The sequence below is a fragment of the Bufo bufo genome, chromosome 2 (genome assembly GCF_905171765.1).
Source record: "Bufo bufo chromosome 2, aBufBuf1.1, whole genome shotgun sequence".
In the NCBI taxonomy this organism is placed as follows: Eukaryota; Metazoa; Chordata; class Amphibia; order Anura; family Bufonidae; genus Bufo; species Bufo bufo.
In genome coordinates this window covers 456,436,192-456,462,941 of record NC_053390.1, presented here as the reverse complement: position 1 = coordinate 456,462,941, position 26,750 = coordinate 456,436,192, and the positions used below count along the sequence as shown (strand labels likewise).

The 26,750-nt window shown below is 44.6% G+C and overlaps 1 protein-coding gene across 1 annotated transcript in view; it reads right to left on the bottom strand.

The window, feature by feature from the left end:
- The window catches only part of LOC120991617 (cartilage oligomeric matrix protein), a 156,189-nt gene that overhangs the window by 63,620 nt on the left and 65,819 nt on the right, over nt 1-26,750 (bottom strand). The window contains exons 8-11 of the mRNA XM_040420417.1: nt 24,290-24,394; nt 22,466-22,573; nt 15,634-15,793; nt 701-819 (exon numbers count right to left, since the gene is read on the bottom strand). Coding sequence (XP_040276351.1) covers nt 701-819; nt 15,634-15,793; nt 22,466-22,573; nt 24,290-24,394 — 492 coding nt within the window. The remainder of the gene's footprint in view (nt 1-700; nt 820-15,633; nt 15,794-22,465; nt 22,574-24,289; nt 24,395-26,750) is intronic.

The window sequence follows — 26,750 nt, the reverse complement described above, 5'->3', positions numbered from 1 at the left end:
AAAGATCACGTCATTGAATACTATATATATGTGTCATAAGGATAATAAAATTTAGAGTCATTTTGAAATTACACAGCACTGTGTCATATCTCATTATCACTCTCTCTGGCCAGATATAGGAATCAAATCAAGCTGAATACCGAGGTCTTGTACCTGGGGTACACATCAGGGGAAGATAAGAATAATTCCTTACAGGGATGTGTTTGCATGTGTATGTTTTTATGTAAAAAAAAAAAAAAAAGATACAAAAATAAGTGAACACAACAAAGTAATGAATGTGCATTACATATATATGGTTGGTCACACATGTACATGTTTTTTTTAAATGCTGTATTTTTTATTGCCATTTGTTTTGGATGCAAAAAAACATGCTGGCCAGTAGGAAATTATTAAATGTCCTACAAACACAGTTTTGTAATAGCTTTATTTTTGCCCCTTGGTGTTTTGTTCAAATCGTCGCTTGCTCTGTGTGGGGCACTTTTTCAGGTGTTTTCCCATAGATTTCCCTTTAGAAAAAAAAATCTGAAAAAGACGCAAGTAAAAATGTTTTGTGACTAGAAAACACCACTACAAAAATTGTTAAAAAAATGCATGAATGTCATGGCATATTTTTACAAGGCAATAAAACACCACACAAAAAAAGAATATGTGTGCAACTATCCTATTTGCTGTTGCATTTGATGACTGCAGTGAGACTTACCTGGTCTGGATTCCGAATTGTGGGACAGCTGTCACAAACATCACCTACACCATCACCATCTGTGTCCTTCTGATCAGTGTTAGGCACTGTTATACAGTTATCAACAGCATTTTTAATTCCTAAAAGAAAGCAAAAAACAAAACAAATGCTGTTTATGTTATTATAGACAGCATACAGCAGGATACTAAACAGAGAAAAATTAAGGGCAGCATATTTATTGCATACTTAGGGCTTGTTCACACGACCGTGACGTGTTTTGTGGTCCGCAAAACACGGATGCCGCCTGTGTGCCTTCCACAATTTGGGTAACAGAACGGAAGGCCCTTTATAGAAATGCCTAAACGTCTCAGCCTTTACAATATCTATGCTCCTAATGTAGCACAAGGCCGCTTTTTTGCTTCCCTGAGAGATAGAATCTTAGCAGATGCAATAGGGGATAAAATCGTAGGAGGAGATTTTAATGTCACAATGGTCGAAATAGAGGACCATAATCACCTGGAAAAACTGAGGGCAAAAGCGCAGGGGAGGAGAGGGGTTTTGTCTTCCTTTACGGATGACACCGCACTAGTTTGGAGGATTTAGATGTTTGGAGGATTTCACATCCTGATGATCGGGAATACACCCACTTCTGCCATGCGCAAAACTCATGGTCCCGTATAGATTACTGGTTTGCAAAACCGGAACTTTTACCTAGAATTAGAGAAGTGTCCATTGAGAACTTAGTAATTTCAGACCATTCGCCAGTGGTTCTGGTGCTGGCGGATACAGAACCGAAAGGATTGGAGCTAATCTGGAAGTTCCCGTCCTTCTTAGTGAATGATGAGACCTTTGTTGAACTGTTAAGGGGATGGTGGCTGGAATATAGCACTCTCAATCAGGAGCATGAGACAGACCCTCTACTTTTCTGGGAAGCGGGCAAGGCAGTGTTAAGGGGCAGGTTGATAGCATATATTACAGGACTTAAGAGAGCTACTAAAACCCAATTCATTAAAAGAGGCAAGAGGTCCAGCGAAGATATAGGGCTTTTGTGCAAACCCAAACGCCAGAAAACAAACAGAATTGGATAGAGGTCAGAAGACATTTTGAAATGTGGGCACTGAGAAGATAGGGTTTCCATAAGGCCCAATGGGAGCTAGATCTACACAAATTTGGTAACAAGGCCGGTAGACTTTTGGCTAATTTGGCTAAGGGCTGCCGCCAGACAGCCCCAGTAAGTCATTTGCGAGATCCAGTAGGGAATATAGTGTCACAACCCGCAGAAATTCTGAAAATCTTCAGAAATTATTACTCTAACCTATATAGCAAACCATCAGGTCAGGTAGAGAGGAAATCAAATCTCCTAGATGGTTTAAACCTCCCGAACATCACTCAGGAAGATCTAACCCTGCTTAATATGCCCATTACGGAAATGAAAATACAAAATACGATTTCCCAGTTGTCCGGGAATAAAGTGCCAGGGCCTGATGGTTATTCAGGCGATTTTTTTAAAGCTCTAAAAGTACAAATTTCGCCCGTGTTGTCTAAATTGGGAAATGTTCTTCTAAATGGGGGAAAATTGACATCACATATGAACATGGCACATATACGCATGCTACCAAAAGAGGGAAAACCAGCTGAAGACCCCACGTCGTATCGTCCGATCTCCCTCATTAACCAGGATCTTAAAATCCTCTCAAAACTAATGGCAAATAGGCTAGCTCGCATTCCTCCGGGCCTGATCAGCCCAATGCAGGTTGGTTTTGTAAGAGCGCGGTCGGCGGTTACCAATATACGAAGGGTTCTGGCGGTTTTAGATGAGGTTAGCCGGAGAGAAGGGGGAAAGTCAGCACCCTCCCTAGTCACCCTAGATGCTGAAAAAGCTTTTGACAGTATACACTGGGAATGGCTAGGGAGGGTGCTAGACAAGATTGGGATAAGGGGCTCTTTCAGGGAGTACCTGTCAAAGCTGTACACAGCCCCAATGGCCAGGATAGGCATGCAGGGTTTTCTATCTGAGCCTTTCAACCTGCATAGGGGAACCAGACAAGGTTGTCCCTTGTCCCCCCTTCTGTTTAATTTGGCTGTGGAACCCCTGGTTCGCCTTTTAAACTCTAGTGGGAAATTTGAAGGCATCAAAGTAGGAAGTATCGAATTGAAAGCTATTTTCTTTGCTGACGAGGTGGAAAGAAGTAGGGAGGCAGAAAGAAGTAAAGAAGGAAAAGGAGGCAAGTTTCTGAAAAGATGGCGAGGTTTTCTGCCAAAATTCTCGGAAATAGAGAATATAATGAAACTCTTACGCAATGGTACTTAACAGGACAGCTGAAAGGGCCGCTAGGCCACTTAGCACAATGATACTCAGTTTACAACGGTACAGGGGAAAAATGTATATGATCAGCATAAGATTTTCGCTATTTCTGTCTTGATATATGGAATATGCCAAGTTGTATTTGGTTCTCGAGCAGGATATTTACTAGGTTAAATAATGTTGGGGGGTTAGGGAAGGAGGGGGGTTCAGGAAAAGGGAGGGGGATGGGGGGGAGGTTTTTGGAAAAAGGAGGGAAAAAATGGGAAACATATTGTATGGATCACTTACTCTCCAGTAAGGCTACTTTCACACTAGCATTCGGAGCGGGTCCATCTGATGTTTCATCAGACGGATCCGCTCCTATAATGCAGAAGTTTGCATCCGTTCAGAACGGATCCGTCTGCATTATAACTTAGAAAAATTTCTAAGTCTGAAAGTAGCCTGAACGGATCCGTCCAGACTTTACATTGAAAGTCAATGGGGGCGGATCCGTTTGAAGATTGAGCCATATAGTGTCATCTTCAAACGGATCCGTCCCCATTGACTTACATTGTAAGTCTGGACGGATCCGCTCGCCTCCGCACGGCCAGGCGGACACCCGAAGCGGAGCGGAGGCTGAACGCTGGCAGACTGATGCATTCTCAGCGGATCCGCCTCCACTGAGAATGCATTAGGGCTGGACGGCTGCGTTCGGGGCCGCTTGTGAGCCCCTTCAAACGGAGCTCACAAGCGGAGCCCCGAACGCTAGTGTGAAAGTAGCCTAAATGGTACACAAAACCATCAACCTGTTTCCATGTAACAATGTCTTTTACTGATATGATATGTAACCTCCAAGATCTGGTGATCTCAATGATGATTATATTTTGTCATGAACCATACATGTCTTTTCCCGAAATAAAATTTGTTTAAAAAAAAAAAAAAAGAATAGGACATGCTATATTTTTTTTGCGGGGCCACGGAACGGAGCAAAGGATGCGGGCAACACATGGAGTGCTGTCCGCATCTTTTGCGGCCCCATTGAAGTGAATAGGTCTGCACCCGAGCCGCAAAAACTGTGGCTCGGATGCGGACCCGAAAAACGGTCGTGTGCATGAGGCCTTACTATGGTGGCAGTAAGATTGAAACTATTTATCTGCAGATCGACAAAGTACAAATTGCAAAGGAAATTAATTCAAGGGACAAGTGTCACTAAAATAAAAAAAACTAAAACTTTTGATACATCATAGTGACATATCAAAGATTTTGGGGGGTATGAGTGCTGAGATCCCCACCAATTGCTAGAATGAGGAGAGAAAAGTGCTCACACAGCATGCTTTCTCCTCGCCACAGGAGAAAGAATCTAGATAGGCCCACAAACTTTTTATTGAGCCCACCCCCTGCAGCGAGGAGAGAGCACTATGTGAATGCTCCTCTCTTCTTGTTTTAGCGATCGATGGTGATCTCAGCACTCACACCTCCACCAACCAAAACCTTTTTTCAAAGTTCATTGACACTTTAAAGATGAGCAGAGAAACCTTGCTGTCTAAATGCAATCATTTGGGATATATTCCATTTTGTGATATCATTGCTGTGTCTACATGCATGTGTCTATATAGGCTTAATCTTCTGTGCAATGTCTGATTACATGCACTTTTCTGATGTGTCCTGGGGTCCTCTGCCTGGTGGTAGTGGAGGTTCCCTTGGTGCAAAAAGGTTTTGGGGTGCAAGGCAGAGGTCCCGTGGATGGGAGCTTCTAATGCACAGTTGTGGTGATGCAAATGGCAATGCAGATCTATAATGAGGCCTGTTTTAGTGCTACAAGTCAGCTGTACTGATGCAGTTCAATAGATGGTTCACACAGGCACTGTACACATTATATTCAGTATTTACATTTGGCATATGCAATTTCCCAAGGCTGTGTATAGGAGGCAATGTGCCCAGTGAGAGTTCCCTCAAAGTTTGTTTCTTGAAATCAGCACAAACTCCCTGAATTGACCAACGGGTGTAACTTGTCTCTATCACTCTCACTATGTTGGTATGTCCACAGTATTCTTTTAGTGGAATACAGTCTCTTGACAGATAGCCAGTATGTTATTTTTATATTATGAGGAACCTGAAGTTAATTGCTCCCACCAACATGCAGGGAAGTCTGTAGCCTCTATATAAAAGCACTTACATTCTCTGTCAGGTCCTCTGCACTCTCCATTAAATGGATGCTGAATGTTCTGTAGGATCCAACATCTCTTTCCCTCCAGGGCTGGCACATACACTGTCACTTTGCTGCTTGTAATTTTACAGGGTGAGAGGTTTTCCCTGTCTAAAGCCTCATTCACACATCCGTCTCCGTGCTCAAATCCGTGAGCAGGTGGTCAGTGATGCATCCGTGAAGCTGTCCGTGAAGGATCTGTGTTGGGTCCATGTGTCCCTTTTTTGCTGTCCGTGTGCCATCCGTGTTTCACTGACACTGAACAGCTGAAAAATAATTTTCAAAGGATCTCTTCCTAATGATCTGTGAAACATCCGTGGCATCCGTGGTTTTCACAGACCCATAGATTATAATAGGCGTGATGGATTCGTGAACACTCACCCAAGGACAGTGCTAAAACACTGATGTCCGAATACACACATTAAAATGAATGGGACGTGTGCTGTCTGTGGGAAAACACGTACAGAACACGTTCGTGAAACACTGAGGTGTGAATGAGACTTAACTCTACTCATTTGCTATTTGCACACCCATAGCTCACACTCGGCTGATCTACTTCCTCCTAGAGAGGGAAGGTGGTGCCAGCCCTGTCTAGTAACACTAACTAGGAAACTCTCACTCTCTCTATATACAGCCTTTGGGATATACAGTACACAAAATACAGTGACACTGCATTATTATAAACTAGGTCACTAAAATTCAAATGTGATATTGGAAGTTTATTGAACACATAAATTTGATTGTTTATAAGGTATTTTGTAATGACAAGCTATTATTTAACGTAAACCTATCACTATGGAAATGCATGGTATACAACAGGGGGAGCTGAGCAGATTGCTATATAGTTTTACAGGAAAAAACTCCCTATTACTTGTCACTTATTCGTGTAAATTTCTGTTATTTAGGCATTTTGAAAAGTTGCAAAAAAGTCACAGGTCTTCTCTAGTGCCCAGATGTAGTACGTGCAGACAGAAGCTTTGTAATAAATAAGATAAGACTTTAGACAGAGAAATTATGTAATTTGTGTGACAAATTTAACAATGATGCCCAATGTCACATTTTGTAATTTTGTCCCCAAAATGGCTTCAAACTAAGCAGACACTTCAAAAAGTGGAGAAAAGTTTCATCTTATATATACTCCCCTATATATCACTTTGTAGATCTCGTGCTGCTGTATAATATGCTGCCTGCAGACTGTGGTGCCGCCATGGTGACAGGCTCCCTTTAAAGTAAAGATTTATTTTTTATATATTCTTCTGATAAAATATTTCATCTCTTGAGATCCTTTAGATCAGGGGTGTCAAACTTAAATACACAGTGGGCCAAAATGTAAAACTTGAACAAAGTCGCGGGCCAGCATTGAACAAATGAACTTTTTAACATGGACCCAAACAAGATTTGCTTTAACATTGAATATGGAACAAGCATATTCATTTATTAAATAAGATTTAAATAATAATAAATAATAATAATTTTTAAAATAAAATAACAATAATAAAATCAATCAACCATTCAAGCCCATGTCTTGGAGTAGCAAGAAAAAGTGCATAAAGAAAACATTAATTATTGCTCAGTTTGCTGCACACTGATCTAATCTGATGTGCCCAAGCCAGATACCTGACATCTCTTCTTGGATGATAGTTCATCAATGTCTGGGCTCAGGCTTTGAGCTGAGGAAATCCTCAGTATCGAGCGAAGGTGTTCATCAGTCAGACGTCTCCTGTGAGATGTTTTGGTCATCTTCATCGAGGAGAAAAGTTGCTCACATAGATAAGTGCTGCCGAACATGGAGAGCATCTGAGCAGCTTGGGTGCGGAGCTGAGGCATTGTGTCAGGGATGAACTGTGGAAACTGTGCGGCGCCCACAGCATCATACTTTGACTTCAGCGTGTCATTACACTGGAGTTCAATTAGCTCCATTTGGAGGTTGGTTGGTGCGTTTTCCACATTAACTGCGAAGGGATTACTGAGCAGTTCAAACCTACATTTCTGGACATCAAAGTCGGCAAATCGCCGGCTAAACTCAGCGCCGAGTACACTGAGTTTTTCAGCAAACTGTGCACATGGGAACAAGTTGGTAAAGAACTGCGTTTTCATGGTTTGACAGCAGGGAAAATGGCCAAGGTTTCCTTGCAGCATCTGATTCTCCCACAGGCACAGTTTAGTTTTAAAAGCCCTCACTGCAGCGTACATGTCTGTGATGATGCGCCCGCGCCCCTGAAGCTGCAGGTTCAGCGCATCGAGATGGCTCGAGATGTCACACAGAAAGGCCAGCTAACACAGAAACTTTTTCTCCCGAAGCTCTGCTGTGTCCTTCCCTTTGCTTTCCAGAAACTGACATATTTCCTCATGCAGCTCAAAACATCTATTCAGTACTTTTCCTCGGCTTAACCATCTCACCTCTGTGTGATACGGCACGTCTGAATACGCCGAACCACACTCCTCCAGAAAAGACTTAAACTGGCGGTGATTCAGACCTTTGGCTCTTATAAAGTTAACTACTTGTGTTACTGTGGTCATAACATGTTCCATCTTTAGGGCTTTGCCACACAGTGATTCCTGATGTATGATGCAGTGATAAACAGTTAGTTCACCTGCACAGTTCTCTTCCTGCATCTTCTCCCGGACCCTGCCCACCAGTCCACTTGTTTTACCGCACATCGCTGGCGCACCATCTGTCGTTAATCCCACGACGGCTTTATTTCAGTTACGCATTTGGAAACCTCCTCAAAGATTTCCTTTCCTGTGGTTGTGCCATGCATTGATTTGAATCCCAATAGCTCCACTGTAACACACATATTTGAGTCCACTCCACGGATGAAGACTGACAGCTGAGCAGTATCAGATGCGTCGCTGCTCTCATCCACAGCAAGGGAGAATGCAACGAAATCTTTTCTCTTTTCCAAAAGCTGGTCATACAGATTGGTGGCAAGATCACATGTGCGATCAGCTACTGTGTTTCTGCTCAGGCTCACGTTTGAAAAGGCTTGCTTTTTCTCTGGGCACACGATGTCACAAACTTTCAACATGCACTTTTTCACAAACTCTCCCTCATTAAAGGGCCGGGCTGATTTTGCGATCTCTACTGCTACAATATAACTAGCTTTTACAGCAGCCTCACTTTGTGATGTGGCTTTTTTGAACATATTCTGTTGTGAAACCAAACTTCTTTTCATCTCCTCCACTTTCTGGCTCTTTTGAGTCATGTCCAGGTCCTTGTACTTGTCATGGTGTTTTGTTTCATAGTGTCGTCGAATGTTGTACTCCTTAGTTATAGCCACGTTGACTCCACAAATCAAACAAACAGGTCTGTCTTTTACATATGTAAACAGATATTCTGTCTCCCACCTGTCCAGAAAGTTCCTGTTGTCTGCCTTTCTTTTTGCCATTTTTGGGAAGGGGTTCCACAGTGACAGTTGTAGCTTGAGATCGCTATGACTTCTGTCACACAGGAGAGGGCGTTTCTGGGACCTGTCCTTATTGACGCGCCAAAACATCAGCAAGGCATTATGGGATTTGTAGTATTAGCGATGAATGAATGCGCTGTATAATACCGGCGGGCTAGCTTTAGTAGTCATTTGGTATAGCCTCGCGGGCCAAATATAATTACACTGCGGGCCAAATTTGGCCCGCGGGCCAGAGATTGACACCTATGCTTTAGATGAAACAAGGCCAACCGTAGTTTTCTAAGAACTGTATCAATTCGGCATTTAGCTTGGAGATTTGTACTGTACACCTCTGTTAACAGGTTTCCTATTGATATCAGTAGTTACTATATCACAACAACTTGTGCTTTTGGAGCTGTGGGATGGGTGGCAATCTATATATTATTGACAATCTATATGGAAATAGATTTTTTTACAATTTCAAATGCCTGTGATGAGAAGATAGTCCTGCCACTTTACAAATCACTAGTCAGACCACACATAGAGGGGAGATCTAATTAATATGTATAAATATATCAGGGGTCAGTACAGAGATCTATCCCATCATCTATTTATCCTCAAGACTGTGACTGTGACAAGGGGACATCCTCTGCGTCTGGAGGAAAGAAGGTTTCCACACAAACATAGAAGAGGATTCTTTATGGTAAGAGCAGTGAGACTATGGAACTCTCTGCCTGAGGAGGTGATGATGGTGAGTTCACTAAAAGAGATCAAGAGGGGCCTGGATGTTGCTGCGGCAGGCTGGACCACCACATCGGAGCCATGGTTCTCCCAGGCCACTTTATGGTGACACTGCATATATTGACGCATACATGTTGAACATTGGCACCCTGGCCACCTTCTGACCACAGATTCTACAAATGGCCATGTTCACTTCCTCCGGCGGCTTAACAAAAAACTGCAACACCGCCGAGTAGGTGATTTTACCCCCAACACTCCGCACTGACTGACTGCTACCGACGCTGCTTCCGTGAACCCTTGCACCACTACTTTCCGGGCAGGTAGGCTCCTGCGAAGCGGATGGTCTAACCCGGGCACGTTTGGCTCCCGACCTCCCACTGCAGCCACCCTGCTGACTCCCGGCCACGCTAGCAACTTGCTGGCTCCACCGCTGCCAAGCTGCCACCCTCTTCTCCTGATGATTATGAAGCCCCTAATTCACCCGGCTCCCAAGTGCGATCAGCTACATCATCGAGTACTGTCTGCACGTCACTGATGTCCTCCTCAACGGTCTCTGACCGATCACAACACCAGCTCCCACGCCACTCTCCTCATCACTACTTGCCCGCCTACCGGAGGAATGTCTCCTCCAGATCTTTGCTGGGCAGTAGCTACTGACTGTCCTCTAGTAGCTCGTCCTCTCTGAATAGTGGAGCTGAGCCCACAGCATATAATAATTGTCTGGCTGAGGGAACAGAAAAGAATAGAGGCAGGTTGAGGACAGGTGAGGGCACAGGGCCTGCTCCCGGGCCATGCCAACTAAGGGTTGTGTCTGACAAACCCACCGACTCTTGGCTGGTCTGATGTCACTTGGGACGAAGTGGATGACCAAGTCAACCATTCAAGAACCGCTGGGTTGCTGGTCAAGACACGACTGCTAGATGACACTGGGAGCTCAGGCCAAAGAAAGCTTTAGAACATATAACTGCACGGCTTAACGGCAAATAGGCCCTTACTTTTTTCCACTTATACACGCAACAAAAGTCTTTAGAACATATAACTGCACCACTGAACGGCAAATAATGTATATTTTTTTGCCATTAATACAAGCCGAAAAGGGCTTTAGAACATACAACTACACCGCAGAACGGCAAATAATATATATATTTTTGCCACTAATACATGACAAATAGGGCTTTAGAACATATAACTGCACCGCATAACTGCACTTACTATTATTCATGGGCACCGCTCCGTTCGCCCGCTGTGCCCCTGTTACTGTCTCCTGCTCTATATGCTAATTACTACTATCGGAGCAATAGGGAGGAGACATCAGCTTCTCTCCTGGGCGTTGCTTCTCCCTGTGATGTTCTGCACTGTAATTGGACAGCGCTACAGCCAGGTAGAAGGAGACGCCCAGGAGAGAAGCTGATGTCTCCTGCCCATTGCTCCAATAGTAGTAATAAGCATACAGAGCAGGAGACGGTAACGGGGGCACTGCGGGTGAACGGAGCGGTGCCCAGGAATAATAGTAAGTGCAGGGAGATCCCTGGGCGCCCCTCTGTGTAGCCCGCTAACTTAAAGTCCGGACCCATGAAAAGTCCTCCTATCATTGGTGGTGCAGTGCGCCCGCCCCTCTCTCTTTATTTGCAGCGGCGGCACAGGGGGAGGGAGAGACTGCTTCCTTCTCCCCTGTGCTGCTGAAGGAACATAAGTGCACTGACAGCAGCACGCTCATGTTCTGAGATACTAGACTGTGCAGCAGCTCAGCCCAGTATCGAAAAAATGGAAATCCGGAAATGCCGGTATCGTATCGATACCAGGACAAAAGTATTGATTGGGTATCGAAATTTCGATACCCGCAACAACTCTAATACACGCCAAAAAGGACTTTAGAACATATACTGTAACTGCACCGCTGAACGGCAAATATATTTTTCTTTTGCCACTAATACATGACAAAAAGGGCTTTAGAACATATAACTGCACGACATAACGGCAAATATATATTTTTTTGCCACTAATACATGCCAAAAAGGGCTTTAGAACATACCACTGGATCGCTGAAGGGCAAATAATATATATTTTTTGCCACTAATACATGCCAAAAAGGGCTGTAATTTTCTCACTTCACCACACAATGGCAATTACTTTTTTTTGTGCCACTTATACATGCCACAAAAGGCTTTAGAACATATAACTGCACCGCTGAACGGCAAATAATGTATATTTTTTTGCCATTAATACAAGCCGAAAAAAGGGCTTTAGAACATACAACTACACCGCAGAACGGCAAATAATATATATTTTTTTGCCACTAATAGACACCAAAAGGGCTTTAGAACATATAACTGCACCGCTAACCGGCAAATAGGCCCTTATTTTTTCCACTTATACACACCACAAAAGGCTTTAGAGCATATAACTGCACCGCTGAATGGCAAATCATTTTTTTGCCACTAATACACGCCAAAAAGGACTTTAGAAGATATACTTTAACTGCACCGCTAAATGGCAAATAGGCCCTTACTTTTTTCCACTACTACACATGAAAAAGAGCTTTAGAACATATAACCGCTGAACGGCAAATATATTTTTCTTTTGCCACTAATACATGACAAAAAGGGCTTTAGAACATATAACTGAACCGCATAACGGCAATTAATATATATTTTTTTGCCACTAATACACACCAAAAAGGGTTTTAGAACATATAACTGCATCGCTGAAGGACAAATAATATATATTTTTTTGCCACTAATACACGACAAAAAAGGCTGTAATTTTCTCACACAACAGCTAATAAGCCCTTTTTCCCACTAACACAAGGCAAAAAATGCTTTAGAACATATAACTCTACCGCACAAGGGCAAATAAGACATAGAAATATTTCCTTGTAATAAACCCTGTTAATGGCTGTATCAAACAGCACTTGCACCCCAATAACAAGAACGGTTTGCTGGAATTACAGAGCTGTATAATGGCAATTTGGATCCGCAGTCAGTGCAGCAAGGTGTAAGGCTGGGTTCACACGGGCGTCACGTTTTGGCTCAGGATGCGTCCTGGGTGCATTGCGGCAAACCCGCGCGAGTAGGTACGCAAAAAAAAACTGAGTAGGTACGCAAAAAAAAACTGAATGTGGTACCCAGACCCGAACTTCTTCAATGAAGTTCGAGTTTGAGTTAGTTGCAGTGTAGATTTTATTATTTCCCCTTATAACATGGTTATAAGGGAAAATAATAGCATTCTTTAATACAGAATGCTTAGTAGAAGTTCAATTGAGGGTTAAAAAATAAAAATAAAATTAACTCACCTCCTCCAATTGATCGCAAAGCTGCCGGTCTCCTGTTCTTTCCTCAGGACCTGTCAAAGGACCTGTGGTGACGTCACTGAGCTCATCACATGGTCCAATCACATGATCCATCACCACAGTGATGGATCATGTGATTGGGCCATGTGATATGACGTCACCACAGGTCCTTTAGCCGGCAGCTCATGATTAAAGAAGTAAGAAGAGATCGGCAACTACAAGATCAAGAGGAGGAGGTGAGTTAATTTATTTTTTATTTTTTAACCCTCAATTGAACTTCTACTAAGCATTCTGTATTAAAGAATGCTATTATTTTCACTTATAAACATGTTATAAGGGAAAATAATACAGTGAATAGACTTTCATCTTAGCAACCATGCATGAAAATCGCACCGCATCCGCGCTTGCTTGCGGATGCTTACGATTTTCACGCAGCCACATTCACTTCTATAAGGCCTGCGTTGCGTGAAAAACGCACAATATAGAGCATGCTGCGATTTTCACCAAACGCACAAGTGATTTGTGAAAATCACCGATAGAAATGAATGGGTCAGGATTCAGTGCGGGTGCAATGCGTTCACCTCCCGCATTGCACCCGCACGGAAATCTCGCCCGTGTGAACCCAGCCTAATAGGATTGTTCCTATTACCCAGGCTGTAAATTCCACTACTGAACCCTGTTCTGCTTCAAAACTGTGGAATGATTCCTCCCTATCCTTTCCCTGAACTTCTATACACCAAAATAAAAGTTTTTAAGTCTTTTCTACCACTGTCCCTAGCACCTGCTGACATCTCTCCCTGCACTATGTACACTGGAAAATGGTTGAATCCAATATGGCTGAGGCTATTTATAGGGCTGTGACATCACAGGGCTGGCTGCTGATTGGCTGCATGCATGGCATTGTGGGTGATCCCTCATTCCCAGAATTCCTTGCTCCATGTCCTAACACGTGCAGCAGCCATTTTAGGAAAAAATTTTATTCGTTCCCACGAAGCGTGAGAAAATTCGGAGCAAATTGCTTTTTTCCTGAAATTCGGATCGAATTCCACTTCATCAACTTCGATTCGTTCATCTCTACTCATAACAATACTGATGGTATCTCATCAGGAATCAGTACGTAATTCATAGCCAGAATACTGGCAGATTTCAAAATGCTTGAATCAAATCTTGGGCTGAATTCAGGGAACCCTCTATAAAACTGGACCATACTAACAGGTTACTAAAGCCAAAAGGAACTAGCTTGCAGCTCCACAGCATTATTTTCTGATCTACTGACTTTGCTCTAAAAGAAGATAGTATGGCTCAATGGGAATGTTTTTAAACTTTTCTCTGACCTGCTTTGCATTACACTACAGCTGTACTGGTTGAATATGACATCTCATACCATTGGAGTTTCCTTTTCAGCCTCAATGTCAAGAAGGATGGCCAAACTGGTCTGCTGATCATCAGAACACTCTATTAAGTTGGAATTATTTCAATTTTACCTATGACGACTTCCTTTGTATTTGTATTTTTTACTTCTTTGATGCCTTAATCATTGGTCTGAATAAATATTTAATTGATTTATAATGGGACATGTCAAGGTTGCCACTGTACCTTTTGCCCTTTGTATCAAGCCCTTATCTGCAGCAATATGTCAGCCTTCTAAAATACAAGGTATGGAGATTCATGCATTGAAAATAGCATTGTATACTGTACAGATGATGCACTTCTTTCAGTTAGTCAGTTAGTCAACCCTTGCTCTCTCCTGAATCTCCACAAGTTAATACAAACATCTGGCAGACTATTGAATTATAAACGTAATTTAAATGACATGTTACCCATTGAATTAGCATTAACCTTGGTAAACCTTGAGTGTTGACTATCTTGGGATTAATCTCAGCAGTTTACAATGTATTCTGAACGTCTTCAGACCCTTTCACTTTTTTCACACTTTGTTATGTTGCGGCCTTGAGCTAAAATAAAAAAAAATTCTAGTTTTTCCCCATCAATCCACACTCTATACCCCATAATCAGAAAGTGAAAACAGAATGTTCAAAATCTTTGCTAATTTATTGAAAAGGAAAATCTAAAATCGTGCATTGAAATAACAAGTATTCAGATGCTTTACTCAGGATTTAATTGAAGCACCTTTGGCAGTGATTGCAGCCTCCAGTCTTCTTGGGTATGATACCACAAGACTTTCACACCTGGATTTCGGAATTTTCTGCCATTCTTCTATGCAGACTCTCTCAAGCTCTGTCAGGTTGGATGGGGAGCGTTGGTCGACAGCCATTTTCAGGTTTCTCCAGAGGTGTTCTATTGGTTTTAAGTCACGGCTCTAACTGGTCCACTCAAGGACATTCACAGAGTTGTCCCTAAGCCACTCCTGTGTTGTCTTGGCTGTGTGCTTAGGGCGATTTTCTTGTTGGAAGGTGAACCTTCAGCCCAGTCTGAGGTCCAGAGCACTCCAAACATGACGCTTATAATTGAGACCGAAAATTTTAATCTTTGTTTCATGAGACCATAGAATCTTGTTTATAACAGTCTGAGAGTCCTTTACAGTATATGCTTTTTTGCAAACTCTAGGTGGGCATTTATGTGTCCATTTACTGAGGAGGGACCCCCAGAGCTAAATTTAAGGTGTCACAGCAAAAGATCTGAATACAAAATTTTTATTTTTCCTTATTAATGAATTTGCAAAATTGCTGAAATTCAGTTTTCACTTTCTCATTACTGGGTATTGAGTTCATATTCAGATTGATGGGGGGGGGGGGGGGGGGGGGTATTTTTTATTTTAGCACAAGGCCCACAACATAACAAAATGTGAAAAAGTAAAAGGGTCTGAAATGGCGATCCTCCCACAGTTTCTTAATCTATTTGAAACAGTTCCCAACCCCAGGTCCCCATCAAACTCTTCATGAAATACATACTTCTTTCCAAAACATCATATTGAAGAATAGGAAACATCGTAAAATGTAGTCAGTAAATCTGCACCAATGAGTTTAGCGGTTCCATACAATTTCCACATTGATTTGCACTATGATTTAAGTAACAACTAAAACGTACTATCTCCATCCATGTCATCATCACAGACATCTCCCTTCCCATCCCGGTCAGTGTCTTTCTGATCATCATTCTTGATGTTGCGGCAGTTATCACAGGCATCACCAAAGTTGTCTTGATCAACATTTCTTTGATCCACATTAGGAAAGTAGACACAATTATCCTGCAATGGAAAGCTTGTTTACTCATCAGTATATACAAATACATAGATGTCACTGAGATTGAAATTCATACTTTCATGTTACTTAATAGCAGAAATATTATAGTCCGTTCTAGAGAGATTTATTATACAGTCCTATCCCTAATCCATAAAGGCTGGGTATAGCGATGGAAAACATTATTTATAGCGCATCTGTCTGCATGATCAACTCATGCTCCCTGGTAGGGTTGATCATGCTGATTAAAACAATACCTTTATTATGTTTGTAGATAAAACCATTACTGAGATATATGCATTTTTAGTAATATGAAAATGACCTTGCTCAAGCACCAAGGGGCCAGTGTCACGGAACCATGAACCAGACGTACAAGAAGAGATAAGTGAAAATAGAAGGCTTTATTGAAAATAAAGCTGTAAAGCAAAAGTCCAAACGGATGGTGAAACCGAGCAGAGTCTTTGCGAAGCCAGAGGTCAGGAACCAGAAGGGTAGTCAGACGAAGCCAGGATCAGGAACCAGCAGGGTAGTCAGACGAAGCCAGGATCAGGAACCAGCAGGGTAGTCAGACGAAGCCAGGATCAGGAACCAGCAGGGTAGTCAGACGAAGCCAGGATCAGGAACCAGAAGCAGCAGCAGTCTTAGAAGCATGTGAACACAAGAGGACCAAGCAAGGAACTGAAGCCACAGACCTATATATATGAGCTAGGCATCCAGCTCCTCCCAGGGGAAGGAGGAGCCGCAGGGTGGAAGGCTACAAGAAACCCAGAAACCAAGATGGCCGCCAGCACATGTCAAACGAAGGAGAGCAGCAAGCAGGTAAGACCATGACAGTACCTCCCCCTCAAGGGCCCCTCCTGCGCGGAGCACAAAACGGTTTCTGAGGGAAGCGTGCGTGGAAGGCTCGGAGCAAGGCAGGAGCATGGACATCTGCGGAGGGAACCCAGGAACGCTCCTCTGGACCATAACCACGCCAATGGACCAAAAACTGCAACCGACCGCGGACCAGGCGTGAGTCCAGGATATTGCTCACCTCATATTCCTCACGATTGCCCACTTGGACCGGACGAGGCCGAGGAACCGAGGAAGTGAAACGATTACACACCAGAGGCTTCAACAGGGAGACATGAAACACGTTGGAGATCCGCATGCCAGGAGGAAGCGCAAGGCCATAGGCTACCGGGTTTACCCTGCGAAGCACTCGGAAGGGACCAACAAAGCGAGGCGCCAGCTTGGGAGTGGGCACTCGAAGGTTGAGGTTGCGGGTGGACAACCATACACGGTCTCCGACCTGGTAGGAAGGAGCAGGCGCTCGTCTGCGATCAGCCTGGAGTCTCTGGCGCTGCGCAGAGACCTCAAGGGACTTCTGGATCTGTACCCAAGAAGCACGTAGGACGGAAAGGTGATCCTCCACAGCCGGAATATCCTGGGGAGAGAATACCTCCGGTAACACGGCAGGTTGGAACCCATAATTGGCCATGAAGGGAGACGTCCCAGAGGAAGAGTTCACCGCCGTGTTCCTGGCAAACTCAGCCCAAGGCAGGAGGTCAACCCAATTGTCTTGGTGATCGGAGACATAGCAACGAAGGAATTGCTCCAAGGCCTGATTGGATCGTTCTGCGGCCCCATTGGACTGAGGGTGGTAGGCCGAGGAGAAGGAGAGATGAATCCCCAACTGGGAGCAAAAGGCGCGCCAGAACCTGGACACAAACTGACTCCCCCGATCCGACACAATCTCCTTAGGCAAACCGTGCAACCGGAAGACCTCCCTGGCAAAAATCGTGGCCAACTCTTGTGCAGAGGGTAACTTCTTGAGAGGAACACAGTGGCACATTTTGGAAAACCGATCCACAATCATGAGAATGACCGTATGGCCTCGGGATGCAGGGAGGTCCACAATGAAATCCATCCCCAGGTGTGACCATGGGCGCTCCCCGGTGGCTATGGGTTGCAGAAGGCCCAACGGAAGGTGCCGAGGGGACTTACTCTGGGCACAAACGGAGCATGCCGCTACATATGCGGCGATGTCGGAACGTAGGGAAGGCCACCAGAACAGACGTGAAACAGCCCAGGACAGCTGATTCTTTCCAGGATGCCCCGCGGTCTTGGAGTTATGGTAGGTTCGCAACAACCGAGTGCGCAACTCCTCAGGCACAAAACATCTGCCGTTGGGTCTCCCAGAGGGAGCACCAGATTGAGCCGCCAAAATCTGCTCACCCAGGGGAGAGGTCAGGCTGGTGCGAATGGCGGCCAGGATCTGATTCGGAGGTATGACCGAAGTCGGAATCGACTCCTCCCTGGACAGCTCGGAGTACTGCCGTGATAAGGCATCCGCCCTGATGTTCTTGGAACCGGGTAGGTAGGAGACCACGTAATTAAAACGTGACAAGAACAGAGCCCATCTGGCCTGACGTGGTGTCAATCTCTTGGCCTCAGAAAGGTAGGTCAGATTCTTGTGGTCCGTCAGGATGAGAACCGGAACCACCGAACCCTCGAGCAAGTGCCTCCATTCTTTAAGGGCCTGCACGATGGCCAATAACTCCCTGTCACCAATCTGATAGTTGCACTCCGCGGAAGACAGTTTCCGGGAGTAAAACCCACAAGGAAGCAGAGGACCCTCTGGTGTTCTACGCTGAGACAGAAGGGCGCCTACTCCCGTCTCAGACGCGTCCACCTCGAGGACAAAGGGCAACCCAGGGTTGGGATGCGACAGAATCGGAGCCGACACAAAGGCGGACTTTAGGGCCTCAAAAGCTCGGATGGCCTCGAGCGGCCAGACCTGGGAATTACTGCCCTTCCTGGTCAGATCCGTGAGAGGCTTGGCCAGCATGGAAAAGTCCCTGATGAACTTCCGATAATAATTGGCGAAGCCCAAAAAGCGCTGCAGGGAACGAAGACCACTGGGCTGGGGCCACTGTAAGACAGCCGAAACCTTCTCAGGATCCATGGAGAACCCCTCAGCGGAAATGATGTAACCTAAGAAGGTTACATGGGATCGGTGAAATTCGCATTTCTCAAGCTTACCGAACAGCTTGTTCTCTCGTAACCGTTGCAACACTCGTCTGACATCCAGAATGTGGGCCTCCATGGATTCAGAATATACCAAGATGTCATCCAAATAGACTACCACACACTGCTGCAACAGGTCACGGAAAACATCGTTGATGAATTCCTGAAAGACTGCGGGCGCATTGCACAACCCAAAGGGCATAACCAAGGATTCGTAATGACCGGTCCTGGTGTTAAACGCGGTCTTCCACTCATCGCCCGCCTTGATCCTTACCAGGTTATATGCCGCCCTCAGGTCGAGTTTGGTAAAGACCGTGGCCCCTTTAAGGCGATCGAACAGCTCGGAAATCAAGGGTATCGGGTAAGCGTTCTTAATCGTGATGCGATTGAGACCCCTGTAATCGATGCAAGGCCTCAACTCACCGCCCTTCTTTTTCACAAAGAAAAATCCAGCCCCTGCCGGGGACGAAGATTTGCGAATGTGTCCGCGTGAAAGCGCCTCCCTCACGTACTCCTCCATGGCCTCATTCTCCGCTACCGACAGTGGATAGACTTTGCCACGAGGAGGAACGGCACCAGATTGTAACTCTATGGCAAAATCGTATGGGCGGTGCGGAGGTAGGGCAACCGCGCGCACCTTATCGAATACCTCCCGGTACTCCTCGTATTCAGGAGGCAACAGAGAGTCCGAGGAAGTACACAGCAACTTGACAGACCCATGGATGCAACTAGCCCCACACTGCGGTGACCACGAGAGGATCTCGACCGATCTCCAATCGAAAGTCGGATTATGCTTCTGGAGCCAGGGGTACCCCAAGACCACCGAGTAGTGTGGAGACGAAATAACCTGGAGACAGACCGACTCTCTGTGAACGGCACCAATGGCTATCCCCACTGGAAGGGTCTCATGAGTCACGTGTGGCGGCAGAAGGGGTCTGCCGTCTATCGCCTCAAGAGCCAGTGGGGAACCTCGAGCCTGCAGAGGAATGGAATTGGCGGCAGCGAACACACTATCAATGAACAAACCACCAGCACCAGAGTCCACCAACGCCTGGGTCGTCACCGAGCCCCCGACCCAGGAGAGGACAACAGTGATCAGTGGTTTGTCAACACGGGAAACCGGGGACGAGGAGACTCCACCCAAGATCTGCCCCTGACAGGATCTCAGGGTACGAGCGTTTCCCGGACGATTCGGACATGCCAACCGAAAATGCCCACCGAGACCACAGTACATGCATCGGCCCTCGCGTCTCCGGAGTGCCCTCTCCCCCTCGGACAGGCGAGCAAACCCCAGCTGCATGGGTTCACCCCCAGACAAGTCATCCCCAGGAGGCGTGGGAGGAGAGGGAGGCACGGGTGGGACAGCAAACGTAGGCACCAATCTGTTAGAAGACCTCCGCAGGTTCTCCTTAAAGGAAGGTCTCTCCCTGAGTCTGGTGTCAATCAAAATCAGGAAAGAAATAAGAGACTCGAGCTCAACTGGTAGGTCCTTAGCTGCAACCTCATCCTTCAAGGCATCCGAGAGACCATGAGAGAAAGCAGCGACCAGAGCCTCATTATTCCAGCCCACCTCTGCTGCCAGGGTACGAAACTCAATGGCGTATTCAGCTACGGATCGTGAACCCTGTCTGATGGACATAAGGAGCTTCGCAGCAGAGGCAGCACGAGCCGGCACATCGAATACCTTCCGAAGAGAAGCAACAAAACCGGAAAACTCGGCAACCACCGGATTGTTGTTCTCCCATAAAGGGCTGGCCCAGGCCAAGGCCTTGTCCGAGAGCAGCGAGATCAAGAAGCCCACCTTTGATCTCTCAGTAGGAAAGGCATGTGGCAGCAACTCGAAATAAATGCCCACCTGGTTAAGGAAACCTCGGCACTGAGTTGGCTCTCCCCCAAAGCGCTGTGGAAGAGGGGCAGAACCGGTCATACCCCGAAACACCGCAGGCGCAACAACAGGTGTCGGGGTAGACTCTGGCGCAACAACCGGAGCGGCAGTAGGAGCGAGCCCAGGAGCGACAACCGACCCATCGGCAACGGGAGCGAAATGAGCCGTGCGTTCAAGCAGGGTTTGCAACGCCACAGCGAACCGACCCAACAGGTGATCCTGCTGATCAAGTCTGGCAACCAGCGTGGGTATCGAGGATGGCCCTGTACCGTCAGAATTCATGGCTTGGTCCTAATGTCACGGAACCATGAACCAGACGTACAACAAGAGATAAGTGAAAATAGAAGGCTTTATTGAAAATAAAGCTGTAAAGCAAAAGTCCAAACGGATGGTGAAACCGAGCAGAGTCTTTGCGAAGCCAGAGGTCAGGAACCAGAAGGGTAGTCAGACGAAGCCAGGATCAGGAACCAGTAGGGTAGTCAGACGAAGCCAGGATCAGGAACCAGCAGGGTAGTCAGACGAAGCCAGGATCAGGAACCAGCAGGGTAGTCAGACGAAGCCAGGATCAGGAACCAGAAGCAGCAGCAGTCTTAGAAGCATGTGAACACAAGAGGACCAAGCAAGGAACTGAAGCCACAGACCTCCTATATATATGAGCTAGGCATCCAGCTCCTCCCAGGGGAAGGAGGAGCCGCAGGGTGGAAGGCTACAAGAAACCCAGAAACCAAGATGGCCGCCAGCACATGTCAAACGAAGGAGAGCAGCAAGCAGGTAAGACCATGACAGCCAGCCTGAGCCCTTACAGCATCACTCTTGTAACACCTCTCTGCTCTGAGCACCCCCCACGCCCCCTTGCTTGATTGTCTAGCCCAGTCAATCAAGGGTGAGGGAGGAGTGCCTAGTTCAGAGGGCTGTTACATGAGCAGTGCTCCAAGGTGCTCAGTCAGCGCTTGGTGCTCAAAGCAGCTCATTTGCATAAAAATGTTCATATCTCAGCAACGGTTTTACCTACAGACATAACAAAGGTATTCTTTTTAACAGCATGACCAATCCTACCAGGAAGCATGCGTGGTTTAAAAAAGTTGATCAAGCTGACAAATGCTCTTTAATTCTGAGATATGCTGGCTTCCATGCCTAAACTGCAACAAACATCTTTGAGAGGGGAGACCAGTTTGCCATACCTGCTATAAAATAATTAGCAGTAGTATTGATGCTGCTTTCAGGTACACAATATACTGTATAATATGAAGCATACATAAATTAAAATATTCTGTCATTCAGAAGAGAAAAGTGTACTAAGGCAGCAGGGTTACTATACACACAGAACAGTACAACACTAATACTAACATCCTATACATGTAGAATGCTTTTTTTGACACCCTCTTGCTCTCTATGTGCACCTTCTCCGTGCAGCGAGAGTGGGCTTGGCATCAGCTGCAGTCCATGTAGATTGCAGACTACAGTTCCCACCTTGTATTGTTGACATCTATTTCAGGCTGTTCTCCTCCCCTATATTCCATTGGCTGCTAAAGGGCAAGACCCCCCCCCCCATCTTGTGCATTTCATATTGTGCTTCCTCATTGCTGATCCTCTCACATCTGTTCCCCATTACAGTCTCCTATAACGGCTAGTACTGGAACTATGCATGCCTGCCATCAAGCTGAAGCTACATGTCGTAACTGTGAGACTACTGAAAAGATTCATATAATATGTAGTGAGGATTTTCATTTTGTACCTCATACTTTTAATAGAAGTCTAGTTTTGCATTCTGAATAACCCTACTAACCTGTACATTCTGAATACCATCACCATCAGCATCATCATCACAAGCATCCCCAATACCATCTCTATCAGCATCTTCCTGACCAGAATTAGGCACTGTCACACAGTTGTCCTAAAAAAAAGGGGGAAAAAGTTCAGTTCATAAAAATTTTTATTGTATTCCCCTCATGGTTACTTAGATAACCTGATTCTGGGACAAATACCTGGCCACTTGCTGATACATACATGCTTGAAGGAGGCAGTATGCCATGCTTGTCCCCATTTTGTTCCATCATCCAATACCCCTTCCCCTTGTTTTGTACTTTTTTTTTCTCTTTCTGCTGTCTAACTTTTATGTGTTATTAAAGTAGGCTGTTCCATGCCTAGTGGCAATTTGGAATTAATAGAGAGATATAATGATACATTGCTCCAATTATATGTTCATGTTGATACAATTTCTTTTTGGGGTGTTATGGTATTGTTTATACCGATATTATGTGACATTTAAAAAAAACTTTGTGCCACTAATTGCAATTTTATCTTCAACCCAGCTGATTTTCAGTTTTTTCGTTTTTGTTTTTTACTCCCTGCCTTTCTAAAGTCATGATTTTTTTGATTTTTTTCATTTACATGAGGGTTTGTTTTTTGCAGGACAAGATGCACTTACTAATGGCACCATTTAAGTTTGCTTACAATGTGGTGGGAAGTAGGGAAAAAATTCTAAATGGGGTGGAATTATAAAAAAAACCACACCATTCCTCCACATTATTTTTTTTTTTTTTTACATAATTTCCTATGTGGTAAAACCTACCTGTTAATTTTATTCTCTGGGTCAGTACAATTACAACAATGCCACATATGTATAGTTTTTCATTCATTTTAATACTGAAAAAATTTAAAACTGAATAAGGATTTTTTACTTGCATTGCCATAGTCTGATCCCCATAACTTGGGGGCTATATGGAGCTGTGTGAGGACGCATTTTTTGCGGGGCAATCTGTACTTTTCATTGATATCATTCTGGGTTGTGTATGAATTTTGATAAATTTTTATGAATTTCTTTGTGGCAGGTGAAGCGACCAAAAAACTGTGAATTGGCCATTTTGCCTTTTTTTCTGTTTTGACGTTTGCCATGAGGTTATTTTTTTTAATTATTTATGTAATTTTATTTTAATTTTGGGGAAAGTGGGTGATTAAAATTTTTCAATTTTTTTTTTAAATATTTTTTAAAACTTTTTTTTACACTTTTTAATAGTCCTAGGGAACTATAGCAAACAATCATTACTCCAAAGTTTATTTACTCCTGATTACAGAGGCTGCCGCACACTACATGGTCGATCTCATACATTAGTCCCAGGTGCCACCCAGCAGCTATGGCGCCTGCTCCACTCGCATGTGAGCGCTATTTTTAAATGCCCGAATGCTGGAGCAAATTTATGTGGGATGGTCAGGAAGGGGGTAACAAAAAAAAAAAATCTAATTATATATCAATAGTATAAAGTATAATAAAGTGACTAGACATAGATTGTCAAGAACTCATTACTATTTCATCATATTCTCTACATACTACATAATTAAAGTGAATCTGTCACCAACGACCTCACAATCAAAAGCTCCGTTCCAGAGTTATACTTTTTTAATATGCAAATTAGACCTTTGGTGCAATGTGGGGCATCAGCATTGCTCTTGTTGCACCCAAGCTCGACTCATTTGTGGCCAGCCCCTCACTTGCTGCTTTGCCACTGCCTGGCCCTGTCAAAACAGCCAGGGAGAGGCTGGCCACATAATGAAGCTTGGGTGCAACAATATTTTTCTTTACAGTTTATGGTATTATTTATTATTAATTTACCTTTTTGCATCTCAGATCAGAACATCGCAGTTTTTCATCTGGAAATCCATCAATGTCTGTATCTTTTGCGCAGATTAGTCCATTACCAGCCCATCCTACTTTGCACTGTAGAGAATGGTTCATACATATATATTAACACAAAAACAAATAGCTCAAGAAAATAGTTAAATCAGCCAACATTTTTAAAAATCTGCCTCTTAATTTTAGGTAAATAGAGCTGTAACATTGTGATGGTGTAACAGAACAGCTGCTGTAATGCAATGGCTTGTAACGTTAAAGGGGTTGTTGTCCTATGTTGTGCTAATAAAGCTTAAAGTGGCATTTTACCTTTGTTGTCTTTGGGATCTTACATAATGATAGGGTATAGTGCTCAGATGTACAGGTCCTAAGGCAACAGTAAGATGGCTAAAAGTGGTCATAAGTTTTTGACTTTCTACCTATGCTTTTCCCCCATTCATTGTCAATGGGGATAAAACTGATCAGGATGCATCAGTTGCGTTTTGCGAACGGACACAATATCGCTGCAGTTTTCTATCCGGTCTATGAAATGGAAAAAAAAACAGATCAGGCATGAAAATCAATGTAAGTTAATGGTGCCGGATCCAGTTTTTTTTCGTTACTAAAATAAAACGGATCCATCATCCATTGACTTACAATGCCAGTTTGTTCCATTTCGTTTTAATACAACCGCATATGAAATGGAATGAATTTATAGTTGTATTAAATTAAACTGATTCATTTTATTCAGGTTTTGAGATCCTCTGCCGATCCTGAATAAAAAATGCAGATTTGAAAGTAACCTAAATCTATAATAGAATATGTAGAGCTAAGCTTTGGAGGGAAAACAGTGACCTTTTGACTGTCTAGCTTAGCTCTGTCTAGATTGTTGTTTATGTCTGAAGACTGCTCAGTCATCCCCATTGACTTGTATTACAGCGCAACACAAGTTTATAGCAGACTGAAATTGCAACAATGCTTCCATTAGGCTACACTTCCCCACTCTACCCTTTCCACTAGAAGGTTTTAGTTCAGTTAGGAACTGTATAAAAGGAGAGCAGTCAGAGTGCTTAGTTATCTTCAAATACGGATCAATGTTTAGTAGAAGAGGCTCTGCCAGACTGCACAAGTAAGCAAACTCTGCCAGACTGCACAAGACTCCAAAATGGAGATACGCAGTCCCTGGGTTACCAGTCCTTTGACCAGGGCACCAGCCTTCTGAGAGACAGGGAGATAGTTCAGCTCAGGCGTTTCCTCAGTACGAAACCTTCTTCTTCCAGGGAGGAGACTGGAGAAGCCAGCTCCGGACTTATTTTCCATTGGGGTGCACCACACCTTAATATCCCTTCTGGAGGGCAGCAATACGTGGTACATCTAAACAGTGTCAGGAGGACTCAGCATAGTGTTGGAGCCACCTCAAACCTGGCCACTGCATTTGGCCGACAGTTTTTTTCCCTGACTTCCTCATAAAAATGCAGCTAGGGTGAGCAAGCATGTTTATTTCAGTAGGGAGAAGGGAATAACCCGCTACCAGACCCCTGTGACAAAGGCTTACCTCATCTGGTAATAAAGCATGTTGAAATCCAATACATTCAATATTTGTGGTCCTCGATATCTGCACGTCACAAAGTAGGTGTGGACCCACCGTGCCACTAAACTGATTTGACTTAGAGCTATTTCTAATGTCATTATCTAAGGCTCCATTCACACGTCTGTAGAATGGGTCTGCATCCGTTCCGCAAATTGCGGAACGGATGCGGACCCATTCATTTTCTATGGGGCAGGAATGGATGCGGACAGCACACAGCGCACCCCCGATCTTACGGTTCGCGGCTCCGGAAAAAAAATAGAACACATACTATTCTTGTCCGCAATTGCGGACAAGAATAGGCAGTTCTATGGGGGTGCCGGCCGGGTGTATTGCGGATCCACAATTTGCAGATCCGCAATACACTACGGATGTGTGAATGGACCCTAAGTAGCTCCCCTATTATTCACCCTTGTACAGGGATCTTTTCTCTGCTACCTCTTGAACTGTTTTCTGTTTAGTGATGACTGATCCAGGTTGGTCCACACATTGGTGCGTGGCACCAAACAGATAGTCAGTGGACAGGCTGAGGTCAGGGCAGGAAAAATTAGTTTGATCTGTTATTTTGACAATAAGTTAGGGCAAGTAACACATGTCAATATGGGAGTCAGACAGTGGTCAGGCCAGGCAGCACAGTGCAAATCCAGAAAACAAACATAGGTAATAGCACACCTTTGCAGGACTGGACTAGGTAAGACCTGTGCTCAGGCACCCTCCCACAGGGGAAGCACCTAAAATAGACAAGCGCATGCAACCATTGCCTGGGACAGACTTAGCAAGCAAAAACTAGCAGACAGAAGAAAGGACGGGACCAGAGCAGACACAGGCAGGAGGTGGGCACTGACAGCTACATGGAAAGCATTGCAGGAGAGGTGA